Source organism: Caretta caretta, chromosome 5 (assembly GCF_965140235.1).
Source record: "Caretta caretta isolate rCarCar2 chromosome 5, rCarCar1.hap1, whole genome shotgun sequence".
In the NCBI taxonomy this organism is placed as follows: domain Eukaryota; kingdom Metazoa; phylum Chordata; order Testudines; family Cheloniidae; genus Caretta; species Caretta caretta.
In genome coordinates this window covers 47148580-47166118 of record NC_134210.1, presented here as the reverse complement: position 1 = coordinate 47166118, position 17539 = coordinate 47148580, and the positions used below count along the sequence as shown (strand labels likewise).

Here is a 17539-nt window from a genome sequence, read left to right as displayed (position 1 = left end):
CTTGCAGATAGGGCACTTGGGATTGGTGGGCAGAGGAAGGTTTTGATGGTGGTCATGATGGAATCAGAGGACGGTGGTTTGGGATGGGGAAACAAGGGGTTTGGGACGTGTAGGGTTTGCAGTGATAGTACTGGGTGTCAAGCTGCCAGGGACTCAGACTGTACAGTGAGGCTCTGTGGAGGCAATTCATTTGGAGAACAAGAGTTACTACTGCTAACTTTTTTACACTTCTGTTCATGAAAATATAGCTCGCCAAGATTGTAATGGTCCCTTCACTTAAAATGGCAATTTTCGCAAAGGGTGACTAACTCTTTTTCGCTAACCTAGTGTATACTAAAAGTCACTTCATTTCTTGAAACAGATTTTGTCAATGCCAACAAAAATTCAAAGTTTAAACTTTTGCATTGTGTTCAGCATAGTCTGGAGGCAGACATGAACATGTTCAGCCCCTCATACTTGCATATCAAGTAATGGCAAGTGCAATTGCCTAGTTTGCAGGAGCAGCAGTTGTGCACACAGTTGAAAATTTGACCTCAAATACTAGGAATAAAGAGTTAAAATTCTGTTCATCCTTCTCATATTAGCTAACTTTACTTTCCTTTAAAGTGAAATCAGTGATAGCAACAAGGGTCGTAAAATGCTGGAGAAGATGGGATGGAAAAAAGGAGAAGGGCTAGGCAAGGATGGTGGCGGAATGAAGAATCCGGTAGGTTTCTGTGACTTTTGCTTTGCAAGTTACACAAATATAAAAATGCATTTGCACCGAAAATGCTAGTTTCATTGTAAGTCATGAGGAACTTACAGGATTTCAAAGTACTGGATGTGGGGCATTTCAGCAGGGCAGTTACTTTAAATTATAATCAGGTATTTTGAAATTATGTATCAGTAGTTGCAGTGCTTCACTGGAAAATGTTAGTGGCGTATACATTGTTGGTTGTTAGGAAATTGAGGTTGGGGCTGGGGTACAGATAACTGAACTAAGGATAAGCTATCTTAATGCTTCAAACAAAACCTAGAGGAAGACAGAAGAAATTTCCTTTTTGTTCTCCCTTTTATAGGGAGCATGCAAATATTTGGGTAAGATCCTCTGCTGTGCCCCACAGTGGCATAGCACAGAACTTGCAACCAACAGAGGAGTAGAAAAGGGCTAAGGTGGTTTTAAGCCACCTTTGCACCCTTCCAGTTTTGGGTTGCCATGGAAGAATGCAGACTGGGGAAATAAATATGGGGTTTGGATTTTAGAGTGGTAGGTGCTATATTATGGAATGAGAATCTGGCACTTGCATGGAAATGTAGAGGGTGGACTGCACCTCACATTTAAAAAATATGCTAGTTGCATACATGCTAAAACATCCTCTTACATTTGTTTAGATTGTTCAGCATCTAAGAAGTTCAGGGTTTGGGTTTTTGTTTTGGGGGCAGATCACCTCTAAAATGAATTGGGTGAGTAGCAGGCTTTTATCAACATGAAATCAGTGTTCGTGATTTGGGTATTTTATTGTTAGTCAGAACATAGCAGGTTTTTAAATGTTCCAGAGCTTGATAGGTGTACAGTAATGTTGAAGTATTTGTAATATGGAATCCATAGCACTTTTCAATGTGTTTGACAGATCCAGCTTCAGATACACAAGATGCATGCAGGCTTGGGTACAAGTAGACCAGCTTCCGTTGAAGATGTTCAGATCATCAAAAGCAAGAACAAAAAGAACTGGGATAAAGCAAGAGAGCGGTTTGCTGAAAGTTTCCAGGAAGCTAAAACACAGAAAGATGCACCCAAAGTTATGCCTTGGGTTAGAGGGACAGCAGAATGAAAATACTCAGTCCCAGAGCAGGACAATTCATGTATATAAAGAGTGGGTGAGAGGTTTTTTTTTATTTTTTGCTAAATTAGAAGTTGGGTAATAAATAATATACCTCTGTGAAGAATCTCTTCAAGATTCAGAGATGTATATTAAGATTAAAAAAAGGTGTGAACACTAGTGTAAACCAAATAAGACTATAGTTAAACACACTTTTAAATAAGTAAGCAGTGAATAAATCAGACTGATGCCAGTTTTGTTTAGAAAGATGTGCAAATGGAAGTACTTGAATGTGATGCTTGTTAAGGTAAGGAATTTTCTTTAAATATTTTTAACACAATAGCCCATTGAAATTAAAACTATTTTCTGATTTGCTTTTAAACTGTTTTTCCAAACTTATGAAGATTATTTTTTTAATGTTCTAACAAGCAAAAAACCCACAAAACAAGGCAAGGGATTTTTAAATGTTGCCTTTTCCTCTCTTGTGAACATTTGGTCCAAATTGCTGTGAAACTTAGCAAGAGGTACATTACAACTAAATTCATACAATTCAGTACTGATCACATGCATCTCAATTTACTCTTCATATATGAAATTAAATTCCTAATATTTTTAACAATCCATGTCTACTTTGTATTTCTAAATACTGTGCTCCATGAAATAAATGTCCACTGTTAGTAAAAGAATAATATTCAGAGGACAGTTTGTAGTAAAGTCTTATTTTCTTCTGTGAAGAATTTGTGAGTGAATCTGTAACATACCATTTAGAAGGGGTATGCTCAGAAACCCACTATCTAGGAGTATTAAAGTATTTATTAGCCTCTTCAGGCTGGCTGTTCTGATACACCCATTGCTGGCAATGGAGTTTATGCCAGGGGGGAAAAAAATCAGACTTTCCGTGCACAAGGATTGCAAATCTGAAACTGAAAACTTGATATTTATTGAATGTTCTTAAACACAATAAATGAAATATTGTCAATTTAAATTGTGTGATTCTTGACATTAACTTATGAGTATGTTGGATGTGGGGGTTCTCCTTTAAAATTAGGACACTTTCCTAATATCTCTCCATTCAGGTTAAAGGGACCTGATATTGCTGTCACAGGAAAGGAGACCAGTAAGCAGGCATAAAATCCACCTAGTTTACCAGGACTAAACTGTCCAACTGCAAGCAGACTGCTGAGGCCAGAACAGCTGCCAGTCATTCTTCTTAGCATTTCTTATCAGAGTCATCGGAGAGTGTAATAAGAAATAACAATGCTTTGATTACTATTTAATGTTGTAGTTTAAAGCCTTTGTTTAATAATCTGAAAGCAGCTACTGAAAAATGCCTTGCCCAAAGGTAGTATTTTAAACAGTTATGTCTAGAAGTGCTTAGAATGGCTATAGCAACACTGTTCAATTTTGTATTAAACTATCTTTGAAGAAATCAAAATATTAAAATTAGTCTTTGTACACAATATAATATAAATCTACAGGTAAACTGAAGATATCACAATTACCAATACAGTTTAGTGCTAACATTTTCTTTTAAGACTATATTCCACAATAACAAATTAACATAGAGTCATTTCTGAAGGTGTAGCTCCAGAAGCGTGACTTGTATTCCAAGACATTCTGAACCTTTTGTTATAGTTAAGGGGGAAGCTTAGTTCTCCAAGTACCCAAAAAAAAAAAAAAAAAAACTGGAAAAATGCAACAAGATTTTGTAAAAATATTTAAGAGATTTTGATCTTACATGAGGAAAGTATTTTCCTTGAAAATAAAAATGTATGCTTGCCCATGCATATGCAATAAGAACCTGGTGAACCTGCACCACCACAACTAAGGAATTACAGATACTATATTTCTCTGCTGCTAGCAAATATTTACTTTTCAGATCAGTGGTTCAAGCATACAATCATGTTAAATGAGTTATGTCCACAAACAGGTGTGCTTGTCCATTTCAAAGGCCCCTTGACAATTTTTCCTTTGGTATCTGATCCTACAGTTGTCCTCTGTCAAAGCTGAGATGAATACAGCACTGCCTTTTATTTGCCTGTTTCTTCTGGCATCAGGTAACATTTTCTCTCACCCCCTGCCTCCAGGGGATGAGGAGGAAGGTAGCATATGTGAAGCCTCATAGCTTGGTAAAGGAAAGGGAACTATAGTGGGCGGAAAGAACAAATGAAAGACAATGCAGCATTCTTGCAAATCTAGAGTCTTGACAGAAGTATCTGATTTAATATTTAATATCAAGTTCTGGGTACCATTGCAAAGACTAGTCAGATTTACTGTGAAAAGACAGTAGGGTAACTTAAGTATTCAGTTACAATAGAAGCATTAGTTTTCCCTCTTGGATTGCCTTTCCAAAAGTTTGTTAGAACCTAAATCTTAAGTATTAGTTACTACAGTTTTAAGAACTGCTGCACTGCCAATATTTTGTAGATATTTAATAGGTGTCCCACAGTTTGCTTTGATTGTACAAGTCAGAAATTCTTCAAAGAGCGTTCAAATTGACTAAAAGCTATTTGAGTTAAATGCAATTTTACAGAGTAATAGCTTTCTCTCTACTCCTCGTTCGGGAGAAGAGTTGTGCGTAAAGATATGACCATGAAAACATATCTAATAGTATTGTGTAACTGTCCATTTTTTCTATAATGGATCATCATTTTCAAGTACTGAATGAACACACAGAAAAATAAAAAAGAGTACTTGTGGCACCTTAGAGAATAACCAATTTATTTGGGCATAAGCTTTCGTGAGCTACAGCTCACTTCATCTCTAAGGTGCCACAAGTACCCCTTTTCTTTTTGCGAATACAGACTAACACGGCTGTTACTCTGAAACCTGACAGAAAAATAAGATACTCATACCTGGGTGAACATTTTTCATTAAGTGACCATCACACTGCATGCAACCTCTTTGTCCTCAAAGGAAACTTGCACAACACCTTCAAAGACAAGTTTGAAAACTTAGGTTTCAGAGGAACAGCCGTGTTAGTCTGTATTCGCAAAAAGAAAAGGAGTACTTGTGGCACCTTAGAGACTAACCAATTTATTTGAGCATGAGCTTTCGTGAGCTACAGTGAGCTGTAGCTCACGAAAGCTCATGCTCAAATAAATTGGTTAGTCTCTAAGGTGCCACAAGTACTCCTTTTCTTTTTGAAAACTTAATAATTCTGCTAGACATTACCATGGACCATTACTAAACAGACACACTGGTTTTATGGCTCATTATGACAATCTGTAACATCCTACGGCCTGCTAACCCTTAATTGCCCACTCCATGTTAAGTTGTCTTACAGCAGGTGTGCTCTTCCCTCCTCTTCTGCCCCATATGCTTAATAGTCCCAACTGGTATTTAGCTCAGACGTGCTGGTTACCTTCCCCAGACCTGAAGAAGAGCACTGTGAAGCTCAAAAGCCTGTCCCTCCCACCAGCAGAAGCTGTTCCAATAAAAGATTATTACCTCACCCACCTTGTCTCCAGCACTTTAAAGATAATTTTCAAAAATGTCAGTTGAATAAGTCAATGTAGGTTTCACAGATTCCAGAGTCTGAGTTTTCATAAGAACCTGTTGGAGTATTACTCTCATAGCTGGAGAAGAGCAATAGCAGATAGAAATAGGCTGTGTTAAATAACCATCTTTGTCTAAGTGGGTCTCAACTGGCGTAGATGTATCCCTGAGGGTACATAGTGGGGTACAGTACATCAGCTCATCTAGTTATTTGCCAAGTTTTACAACAGGCTACATAAAAAGCATTAGCGAAGTCAGTACGAACTAGAAATTCATATAGAAATGACTTGTTTATATTGCTCTGTATGAGCGCTGTCAATTACAGTTAACTAACATGATTAACTCAAAATTAATCATGATTAAAAATAGTCTTTATTAATCAGTTTAATTGAACAGTTAAACAATAGAATACCAATTGAAATGTATTAAATATGTTTTGATGTTTCTACATTTTCAAATATATTGATTTCAATTACAACACAGAATACAAAGTGTACAGTGCTCACTTTATATTTTTGATATAGCACTGTAAAAATGACATAGTATTTTTCAATTTACCTCATACAAGTACTGTAGTGCAATCTCTATCATGAAAGTGCAATTTACAAATAGATTTGTTACATAACTGCTCTCAAAAACAAAACAACGTAAAACTTTAGCGCCTACAAGTCCACTCAGTCCTACTTCTTGTTCAGCCAATTGCTCAAACAAGTTTTTTTACATTTACAGGAGATAATGCTGCCCGCTTCTTGTTTAGAGTGTCGTCTGAAAGTGAGAATAGATGTTCTCTTGGCACTGTTTTAGCCAGCGTCGCAAGATATTTACGTGCCAGATGTGCTAAAGATTCATGTGTCCCTTCATGCTTCAAACACTATTCCAGGGGACACGTGTCCAGGCTGATGGTGGGTTCTGCTCAATAACAATCCAAAGTAGCACAGACCAAAATGTTCATTTTCAACATCTGAGTCAGATGCCACCAGCAGAAGGTTGATTTTCCTTTTTGGTGGTTTGGTCTTTTAAGACTTCTGAAAGCATACGCCACACCTTGTCCCTCTCAGATTTTGGATTGAGTGCTGTAGCTATCTTTAGAAATCTCACAGTGGTACCTGTTTTGTGTCAAATCTGCAGTGAAAATGTTTTTTAAAACAAATATGTGCTGGGTCATCATCTGAGACTGCTATAACATGAAATATATGGCAGAATGTGGGTAAAACAGAACAGGAGACACAATCTCTCCCAAGGAGTTCAATCACAAATTTAATAAACACTTTTTTTTTTTAAACGAGCATCATCAGCACGGAAGTATGACCTCTGGAATGGTGGCCAAAGCATGAAGGGGCATGTGAATGTTTACGTGCCAGATATGCTAAATATCTTGCAATGTCAGCTACAACAGTGCAATCCAAACACCTGTTCTCACTTTCAGGTGATATTGTAAATAAGAAGCTGAGCTTTCTTTGATCCCTGCACCAGGGGCACTGATCGAGGGACTCAAGGCATACCTCGCTGGTGGAATGGGGCAGACCCTCTGGGGTAGCTCCGGCTCAAAGCGAGGTTCCCTGACTGCAGGACAAGTCCCAGTACTGGTGGTGCCAACTACATTATCAGCACTGAAACCTGCCCCATAGCCCCAAGGGCAGCAGCTGGCACCCCAGGGGGTTCACCCAACATTCCCAGGCTGCCCGATCTGTGTCGGGAGCCTCAGAAGCCAGCGGCCTCAGTATCCTGTCCCCCTCTGGTGCTTGAGGCTTCAGGGGGTAAAACCTCACGGGGCCAGGAGGACCCAGGGAAGCGAACTGCTGGACCACCAATGGACATGGAGGTTCCCGCAGCATCATCCTTGTTGTCGCCAGACGAGGCTACCACGGGGCCCACTCTCCTTGTTCCTCAGGAAGGTGCCAAGGTGCACCAGGAACTTTTGAAGAGGGTCTCTTCTAACCTGGAGCTTCAGGCAGAGGAATTGGAAGAGCCCTCGGACTCTGATGTCCTATGTCCTAGGCCCTACCCCTTCATGAAGGGGTCTCCAAAAATCACTAATGCCCTGTGGCAGACCCCCTCTTCCCTGGCCCTGTCTCTAAAAGGGCCAAACGTAAGTACTTTATGCCAACTAAAGGGCATGAGTACCTATACTCCCACCCAGCCCCCAATTCTCTTGTGGTTGAGGTGGTGAACAAGAAGAGGCAGGGACAACCTAGGGCCACCCCCAAAAATAAAGACTCAAGGAGGCTGGATCTTTTTGGGCAAAAGGTTTATTCGTCTTCCAGCCTTCAGCTGAAAGTAGCTCACCATCAAGCCCTCCTTAGCCAATATGATTTCAATAGGTGGCAAGCCATAGCCAAGTTCAAAGGGTCAGTCCCTCAGGCTTCCCAAGAAGGAGTTCCAAGCAATCCTCGATGAGGGCACGACTGCGGCCAGGGCGGCCCTCCAGGCAGCACTGGATGGTGCTGATGCTGCTGCCTGCACCATGGCTTCCGCTATTTGCATTTGGCGAGTCTCTTGGCTACTCCTCTGGGTTGTCCACAGAGGCCCAGAAGTCATTGCAGGACCTGCCCTTCAATGGCAGGGCCCTATCTGCGGAGCAAACAGACAGCAAGTTGCATAGCCTCAAGGACTCCCACACCACCCTGAAAACCCTGGGTGTCTATGTCCCAGCCCTGACGCGTAAGCGGTTCAAACTGCAGCAACCTCAGGGCCAGGGGAGCCAGCCTCAGCAGGACAAGGCCCATAAACAAGCCAAGGGCTACAAGCACCGCCCGAACCACCCACCTCCACCCTCTGCCCAGTCGGGCTCAACCCGTAATAAGAAGGCGGCCAAATGGTCATTTCGAGAGTATGCCCAAGGGTGACCTACCAGACTATTCCCCGGATCCACCTTTCCCAGTGTTTTCCAACCACCTTTCCTCCCAGCTTGGACTGCTATAACTTCGTACCACTGGGTCCTCACCACAGTGGAACAGGGTTATACTCTCCAGTTCCTTTCTACCCCCCTTCCCACCCACCTTCCCCGTCCCTCTTCAGGGACCCCTCTCATAAGAGTCTCCTCATGCAGAAGGTAAAGGGGTTACTACAGCTGGATGCGGTGGAAGAAGTTCCTCTCAAGTACAGGAACAAGGGGTTCTATTCCTGGTACTTTTTTAATCCTAAAGACCAAGGGCGGTCTACAGCCCATCCTGGACCTGCGAGACCTCAACAAGTACCTACAGAAGCTAAAGTTCCGCATGGTCTCTCTGGCTTCTATTATCACCTCCCTGGATCCGGGAGGTTGGTATGCCGCCCTTGACTTGAAGGATGCGTACCTCTACATAGTGATCTTTCAAGGACACAGACGCTTCTTCTGGTTTACGATGGGGCCCCACCACTACCAGTTTATGGTCCTCCCATTCTGCCTGGCAACAGCACCAAGGGTGTTTATCACATGCATGGCGGTGGTAGTGGCTTACCTCATGCGCCGGGGTATCCAGATCTACTCGTACCTTGACGACTGGCTTGTCAAGGGCAGTTCCAGGTCTCAAGTCCAAAGGGATGTTGCAGTGCTTCAAGCCACATGCCACTCTCTGAGCCTACTGGTGAACGACAAAGTCAACATTAGTGCCAGTGCAGAGGACAGAGTTCATCGGAGCAGTCCTCTACTCTACCTGTGCCAGAGTGTTCCTGCCGCTGGAAAGGTTCCACATGATGGTGAACCTCGTCATGGAAGTTTCCACGTTCCCTCTGACTACAGCCAGGGTTTGTCAGCGGCTGCTGGGCCACATGGCAGTGTGCACTTATGTGGTCCATCATAGCAGGCTCCAGATGCGGCCCCTGCAACAATGGCTGGCGATGGTCTATTCCCAGTCCTGAGACCCCCTGGAAAAGGTAGCTACCATTCCCCAGGTAATACTTACCTCGCTGATGGTGGACAGTCCTTGAAGGGGTTCCATTCAACAACCCTCCTTACACCATCAAGTTGGCGTTGGATGCCTCGGACCTCGGCTGGGGGGTCGCATCTCGGCAACCTCCAGACACGGGCTGTGGTCCCCAGAGGAGGTGTGGTTACAAGTAAACCTCAAAGAGCTCCAAGCAGTCTGGCTGGCATGCAGAGTCTTTTTGCCCCACCTGTCAGGGAAGGTGGTACGAGTCCTGATGAACAACACAGCCTTAATGTTCTACATCAACAGGCAACGGGGAGTGCACTCGTCAGCTCTCTGGCAGGAGGCGCTCTGTGAGACTTCTGCATCAGCCACGAAATCCACCTGGAAGCTTGTCACCTTCCTGGCAAAAGGAATACACTGGCAGACTAGCTCAGCAGAGACTTCTCCTCTCGCCACAAATGGTCACTCCATCCAGAGGTAGCCTGCATGATCTTCCAAAGGTGGGGAACTCCCCAAGTGGACCTGTTCGCTACCAGACAGAACAGGAAATGCCACGAGTTTTGTTCTCGACAGGGTCTGAGCCAGGGCTCTCTCTCTGATGCCTTCCTCCTGTCATGGTCAGGGAGCCTAATCTATGCATTTCCTCCGATTATGCTCATCAGCAGGGCCCTTGCAAAGATTGAGAGGCCAGGCGCAGGTTATCATGATTGCCACAGCATGGTCTTGCCAGCATTGATTCAGCATGCTCAGGAGCCTGTCAGTGGCCCCACCCTGGCCCCTGCCCAACCGACCGGACCTGCTGTCACAGGACCACAGTCGGCTCTTACACCCCAACCTTGCGTCCCTCCACCTCTCGGCATGGATGCTGTGTGGCTGAACCTGGAGGAGCAGACCTGTTCAAAAGGACTCCAACAGGTCCTCCTGGAAAGTAGGAAGCCCGCAACTAGCCTGACTTACCTGGCCAAGTGGACGAGGTTTTCCTGCTGGGGGTCCAAATGGGGCATCTCTCCCTCATGTTCCTCCATACAGGCTGTCCTGGACTACCTGCTCCATTTGAGGAACCAGGGCCTGGCACACACTTCCATTAGAGTGCATCTTGTGGCCATCTCTGCTTTTCACCCGCCGATCCAAGGACAGATGGTGTTCTTCCATGACATGACTGTCAGATTCTTGAGAGGACTGGAGAGACTCTTTCCGCAGGTGTGGGCTCCCATCCCACAGTGGGATCTTAACTTGGTCCTCTCTAGGCTCACTGGCCCGCCCTTTGAACAACTGCGTTCCTGCTCCCTTTCCCATCTGTCATGGAAGGTTGCGTTCCTGGTGGCAGTGACGTCAGCAAGACGGGTCTCGGAAATTAAAACTTTGACCTCAGAACCGCCGTACACGGTCTTCTACAAAGATAAGGTCCAGTTGTGGCCCCACCCAGCCTACCTGCCAAAGGTGGTCTCCGCCTTCCATATGAACCAGGACATCTTCCTCCCGGTGTTCAGTCCCAAACCGCACAAGACCAGTGAAAGGCATCTTCATGCACTGGGCGTCCGGAGGGCCTTGGCTTTTAAATTAGAACATACCAAGCCTTTCTGTAAATTGACTCAACTCTTCATTGCTACAGCGGATAAGATGATGGGTCATCCAGTGTCCTCGCAGAGGATTTCCAGTTGGATCACCTCATGCATAAGGCCCTGTTACGACCTGGCAGGGGTTCTGCTGCCGCCAGTTGTCAGAGCCCACTCGATGAGAGATCAGGTATCTTTGGTGGCCTTCCTGGCACACATCCCTGTAAAGCCACAACATGGTCCTCTGTCCATACATTTACCGCTCATTATGCCATCACTCAGCAGGCCAGGGATGACACTGGGTTCGGCAGAGCTATGTTGCAATCTACACATCCGTGAACTCCTACCCACCTTCAGGGGTACTGCTTTGGAGTCACCTAATATGAAATGGCCATGACTGGTAACTGGTGTTCTTCGAGCTGTGTTGCTCATGTCCATTCCATGACCCGCCCTCCTTCCCCACTGTCAGTTTCCTGCAAGAAGGAACTGAGGGTGGGAGGAGCTGGCAGCGCCCCTTATATCACGCCATGTGGGTGCCACTCCAGGGGGTGCCAGAGTCAGTCCCCTATGGATACTGCTGAGGGAAAAACTTCCAGCGGCAGTGCATGTGGCGAGCTAGGGTGACCAGACAGCAAGTGTGGAAAAATCGTGACGGGGTGAGGGGTAATAGGAGCCTATACGAGAGAGACCCAAAAATCAAGACTGTCCCTATAAAAATCGAGACATCTGGTCACCCAATGGCGAGCACAAACACCTAATATGGAATGGACATGAGCAACTCATCTTGAAGAACACCAGTTACAGAAAAGGTAACTGTCTTATCTCCTGCAAATGTAACCAAACTTGTCTGTCTGAGCAATTGGCTGAACAAGAAGTAGGACTGAGTGGACTTGTAGGCTCTAAAGTTTTACTTTGTTTTATTGTTGAGTGCAGTTATTTTTTGTACATAATTCTTAAGTTCAACTTTCATGATAAAGAGATTGCACTATGATACTTGTATTAGGTGAATTGAAAAATACTATTTTTGTTTTTTACAGTGCAAATATTTAATCAAAAATATAAAGTGAGCACTGTACACTTTGTATTCTGTATTGTAATTGCAATCAATATATTTGAAAATGTGGAAAACATCAAAAATTAAGTAAATGGTATTCTATTACTGTTTAACAGCTCGATTAATCGCAATTAATATTTTAAATCACTTGACAGCCCTACTCTGTATACTGTACACTGAAATGTAAGTACAATATTTATATTCTAATTGATTTTATAACTATATGGTAAAAATGAGTCATCAATTTTTCAGTACTAGTGTGCTGTGACACTTCTCTATTTGTCTGATTTTGTAAGCAAGTAGTTTAAGTGAGGTGAAACTTGGGAGACACAAAACAAATCAGACTCCTGAAAGGGGGACAGCCACTGGTTTAAACAGGCTACTGTATCTAGTTCCCTATTCAGTGCTTAGTCATAATTCACTTAATTGAATGGGACTATGGCTTAAGTAGAGTGCTAAATAGGGCTCTTGGCTAGAGAATCTACTCCCTTAAACTTATCACTATAAAGAATATTTTCCAAACCAATTAAGCTCAAGTAAAACAGTCATCCGGCTATGCAAGCCATATATGCAAAGGCAGTATTGTTTCCCCTCAACTTAGGAGAGGAACATGGGTTGCTTTTGCACTATTTTAATCTTGGAGGCTATAACCAGTAAGAACCAGTACAGGATATAACTGCCTTACCTTCTCAGTCCTCCATAAATATTGATGGTCTTTCTAATGTTAAGAAGACCCATACCATTTCATCATCACCAGTTACATAAGTTATTTTTCCCCAGCACCAGGCATGAAAACTGACAAGTAAGAATACCGAGCACCAATAAATTTCACTGGAAGCATTACTTTGCACATCAGTCAGAATGCTTTTTCTAAAGCCTGCCATAAAATAGTGAAAGAGTAACACTGAAGAATATGGAAATATCTGAAGACAGCTATTAGACAAAACTAGGATGGGGGAAATTAACAGCACTACCATTATTCACTTGAAACTCAGGACAGCACCCCCTTCTGTGTATGTTTGGATCCATACTAGCATTTCAGAAAAGGCTCAGCAGTGTCGTATACTTGCAAAGCATTTTTCCAAGACACATACACAACACAGAATACAAATCCCTATGTATTCAGGCAGCTGCCCCAATCAGCTGTATCAGATACCCATTACTGACTGATCTTAATGGCTGAAAAAGTAGAGAGACTGACACCAGGATGAGATGTGGGAGTAGAGCATCTGTTTAAGAGGGGATGAACTATGATTGTAGAAAGTTGCAGACCAATATATTTTCTGTTACAAGAATGTGTATACAGGATATCCTCACATTGCCAAATAGGATCATGCAATCAAAATTTCTGCATTCTTGTTTCCCTATGGTCAACATTTTTGGTGCAAATACATGCTGAGACAGACAGAAACTGTCTCTTCAAACAAAGAAGGCTCAGCAAAGCACCTAGACAGAGGGCTGTGAAGGGTGCCGATTTATATAATAAATAAAATATTGGTTTAGAACTATTATGTCGTGTACATAGATTGCTTATGTAACTACATGTTCTACTGCTGTTATCTTCACCTTCCCCCCTAGTGTTTGTGAATACTCACTTGTTGCATCTTGTTTTCCAATTAAAGTGTAAGGAGCTAGGACCTGTCATCTAACAGCTTTGTACAACACCTGATACAATTGTACCTCAATCCTGATGGACCTTTGGGCACCTCTGTAATATAAACAGATAATGAATTGTTAGCGAAAGATACCTTTTTGTCCAGACATACTGTCTCTTGGAATGTTTCATTTTAATACAGTACTTGGGGTGCATTTCTTGGCTTTTCTGTAGCTTTTTAGGCCTCTTCAGGCCTGTAAAAACCAAATTGTAGAAAGTAAGCAAAGAGCACAAAATGCTATTTAGCAAACAAGACTAGGATGCAAGTCTAATAATGAATAAAAAGGAAGTAAAATATATATTAAAAAAAAGAGTAACCCAAACATGGTGTTCAATTCTGTACTGCTGAAGCCAATTGGAAAACTCCCCTCAATTTCCACTGGAGCTGAAACAGACCCTAAATTTTCATTTATTTATTCCAAAAAGGCAGCTGTGATGAGTGCTAGCATTCTACACTTGAGATGATCACATGACCCAAACCAGTTCTAACTGAAATACCAGTACATTTCCAGCAAAGAATTATTAGCCCAAAGGGCTAAAGTTGTAGTCAATGGGCATTTATACAGACTGGCCACTTCTCACAATTTTATCATCAGTCCCATGGCATTTGGCATTTTTAGAGCTCCAGCTTCTGAGGTCAGGTGAGATTACATTAGAACAGCAGTGGGCAAAATACAGCCTATGGGCCGGATCCAGCCCCTCTAACATTTCTGTGCAGCCTCCTCTGCCACCTCACAATCTCTGAGTCCGAGCCACTAAAAGTCCCGCGGGGCGCTCAGGCATGCTGCCTGCCAGCTGTGGCCCCATGCCGCTCCTGGAAGCATCTGGCTGCTGCTAGCACATTTCTGCCTGCCCCTGGTGGGGGGAAGGCAGCTCAGTTCATTGCCCCTGCCCCCAGCACCATCCTCACAGCTCCCATTGGCCAGAAACTGGCCAATGGGAGCTGCGGGCATAGGCACCAACTTCTTCTGGCACTGGTGAGTGCTTGACCCCCCGCCCCTACCCCCATTCTAACCCCTTTCCCAACTCCACCCCATCCCTGCCCCTATTCGACTCCTTTCCCAAATCCCCACCCGGGCCCTGCCTCCTCCCCTGAGTGGGCCACGTTCCTGCTCCTCCCCCCTAGAGCTTGCTACAGCTGTTTGGCAGTGGCAAGCGCTGGGAGGGAAGGAAGAGTGGAGATGTGGCGCGCTGGGAGGAGGTGAAGTGAGGGGGCGGGGAGCTTGGCTGCCCATGGGTGCAGAGCACTCCCTAATTTTTCCCCGTGGGTGTTCCAGCCCCAGAGCACCCATGGAGTCAGCGCCTATGGCTGCGGGGATGGTGCTTGCGGGCACAGGCAGCGCACGGAGACCCACCCTCCCCGCAAGGGTTGCACAGAGATGTGCCAGCAGCAGCCGGCCACAGCCACTTCCGGGAGCGACGTGGGGCCAGGGCATGCAGGCAGCCTGCCTGAGCCCTGCTGCGCCACTGGCCGGGAGCCACCTGTGGTAAGTGCCTCCTGACCAGAACCTGCACCTCGCACCCCCTCCTGCACCCCAACCCCCTGCCCCAGGTCAGAACCCTCTCCTGCACCCAAACCCCTCACCTGCATCCCAACGCTCTGCACCAGCGCAGAGCTCCCTCCTGCACCTAAACTCCCTCCCAGACCCCGCTTCCCCTCCATTAATATAGTAGAAATGTGCAGCCTGTGATGACTTACCAAAATTCATTGAGTGGCCCCCCTGTGAAAATTATCGCCCATCCCTGCATTAGAATCTTGGCTTTCATTAATATATATATATTTCTAGCCTTCATGATGCTAGATAAAAGCTTGAAGATGTGAACCCTAGAGGTCACATACCAAAAGGTATGGGGAGGGGGGAACACTTTTTTTTAAAAATCATGATTTTAAGCTAATCATGACTTTGCCAACTACAAGCATTCAAATGCTGCTCAGTGGCAACAGTTTTCCCAAATCTTCATTGCAGTTTTCACAGCTGACTAGGGAATTTAGCTTCACAATTCCCATGAACTTCAAAGGGAACTGTGCAGCAAAATCCCCATACCTCCTCTTGAAATTGATGTTAGGAGGCTTCGAAAATTTCAGCTCTTAAATCCATTCTCTATATTAAGATACACTTGTAAACAATCCAACTGAGTTTTTTTTTAACATCTTAACATCTAAACTTCGAGTTTTTGAGGGTTACTGGCGCAAGTTGTTGAGCCAAAGCTGCTTTCTCGTCCTGAGTTGAATATAGCAGCGTCCCTATACAAATTTCATTTGCTCCATTCCCAAATAAAACAGGATCCAGCTGCAATCTGCAAAAAAAAATCTCCCTAATCCCACCAGGCCGCAGGTCCCCTCCCTTGGCAGTGCACAAGATTCTGAACTCAGTGAACTCCAGGAAGCGTTTCCACTCCCTCTCCGATTGGTTTGCGGAATTACAGAGCTGCAGCCCCTTGCTTTCTGCACAGCAGGCTTCAGTTTACACTGTTCAAACGACTTAAGGCGTTGGTGCAAACCTAGCTAACAACACTGGCGGGTCTAAGCAACTCAGAGCAGGCTGCCGCCAGGACTCCAGAACTCCCCACAGGCCACAGCACTCTGCACATGGTCCCATACCACTCTCCTTGCCCGCCCCGGGGCTCTGCAAACTCCCATCGGCACGGCTGGAGCGCTGACCTGCACCGGCAGCCTTGAGCTAACCCGAGGGGCGAAGAGACCTGGCAGACACCCTGTGCTCCGCAGCTGCCGCCTGGAGACATTTTCTTTTGCTTGGCAAACTGACAGGTCACGTGCTGTGCGTCTCTTAAAGGCACAACGCTTAGTTCCTGATTGGTGCTGACCACACCAGCACCTCCAAAGGGGAGCTCCCCACGTCATGTAAATGCTGTGCAAACAGCGTAAGGTCTCCAAACCAGCCACGGCCCATGCACAGCAGGCATGCGCTGAAAAATCTCAAATGCATTTATATTTCAAAATCGCTTCCTCCTTCATCTACCTGACAAGACCTGGGTTTGTGGGTCTCTCCCCGCTTAGTTCTTGGAGTGATGTTTGCCAGGCTCCCAACTATTGCAGGAAAATCTGAGCATCACGAGCCCAGGTCTTGGCAGAAAAGTAGAGGAGGGTTTGGTGTTTAAAGATGTAAAATGTTCTAAGAAAATGGGTTGGTAGTTTTTAAGTCTACACATCCCAGACGTGTTGGGGTCTGCAGTAGCTCACGCAGCTGTTCCAGATCGGTCATTTGGAATGTTGTACTGATGAAGAAAAAGCTTGCGAAAGTGCCCGAATTCATTATCTTTGGTCAATACCTTTCACAGCCTAGATCAACTATGCATAAAGCAACTCCAAGCGTGGCTGTATGGGAGCAGGTGCTGGACTGGGGCTCAAGAGAGCTGGGCTCAATACCTCATTGAAACTGAAGATAGCAGGAGCAGACACAGAAGCAGCCTCAGGAACAGAGGTCCCCTGCGGGGCATGCCCCGCTTGGGGGGCACGGGGGAACATTTGGGAGGGGTGCAGCTGGGGCCCAGGCCAGCCTCCATGGGGGGCAGGGATGGAGCACCACCCAGCTCTGCTCCTGGCCCCAGTCTCAGCCCCCTTACTCCTCTCCGCGTGTTCCCCCTGGATCCACGGCCCCACTCTGGGCCCCAGAGGGAGGCTAGGGTTGCCAGGTGTCCAGTTTTCAACCAGAATGCCCAGTCGAAAAGGGACCCCAGTGGCTCTGGTCAGCAGTTAAAAGTCCAGTCAGAGGTGCAGTAAGGCTAAGGCAGGCTCCCCACCCTAACCACCTGCCCCAGCCCTGAGCCCCCTCCATCATGCCAAACCCCGCATCCCTGGCCCAAGTCGGAGCCCTCAGCCCCTCCCACACCCCCACCCTCTGCCCCAGCCTGATGAAAATAAGCGAGGGTAGAGGAAAGCGAGTGGCGGAGGGAGGGGGGATGGAGTGAGTGAGGACGGGGCCTCGAGGTAGGGCAAGGGTGTTTGGTTTTCTGCAGTTAGAAAGTTGGCCACACTAGAGGAGGTGCAGACAGGAGTAAGGGGTGGCAGGGGTTGACCCTGAAAAGTTTGGGGACCACTGTTCAGGAGGTACTGTAGCATTTGCGGAGGAGAAAGGTAGGGCAAATTGTTTTTCAACTCTCTCCAG

General features: G+C 45.3%; 1 protein-coding gene, 1 long non-coding RNA gene and 1 other non-coding gene across 6 annotated transcripts in view; 1 reads left to right on the top strand and 2 right to left on the bottom strand.

Moving 5' to 3' along the window:
• AGGF1 (angiogenic factor with G-patch and FHA domains 1) overlaps positions 1-2784 on the top strand; it is a 37844-nt gene extending 35060 nt beyond the window's left edge. For both annotated transcript variants that reach the window (XM_048849534.2, XM_048849533.2), the window contains exons 13-14: positions 607-706; positions 1611-2784. In XM_048849534.2, the coding sequence (XP_048705491.1) occupies positions 607-706; positions 1611-1811 (301 nt within the window). In that variant the 3' untranslated portion in view covers positions 1812-2784. The remainder of the gene's footprint in view (positions 1-606; positions 707-1610) is intronic.
• A 4744-nt stretch (positions 2785-7528) lies between these two features.
• Positions 7529-16233, bottom strand: LOC125636459 (uncharacterized). 3 transcript variants are annotated; one of them, XR_012668441.1, is made up of 4 exons: positions 16075-16233; positions 10106-13466; positions 8738-9548; positions 7529-7868 (listed from the first exon to the last, which is right to left on the bottom strand). It is a non-coding gene; the product is annotated as an uncharacterized LOC125636459 (long non-coding RNA). The 3 variants fall into 3 exon arrangements; XR_012668439.1 differs by having other exon boundaries at positions 8738-13466; XR_012668440.1 differs by having other exon boundaries at positions 8738-13466; positions 16015-16194.
• Positions 12320-12458, bottom strand: LOC125637499 (small nucleolar RNA SNORA47). Its single transcript, XR_007356977.1, has one exon. It is a non-coding gene; the product is annotated as a small nucleolar RNA SNORA47 (small nucleolar RNA).
• Positions 16234-17539: the final 1306 nt, after the last annotated feature.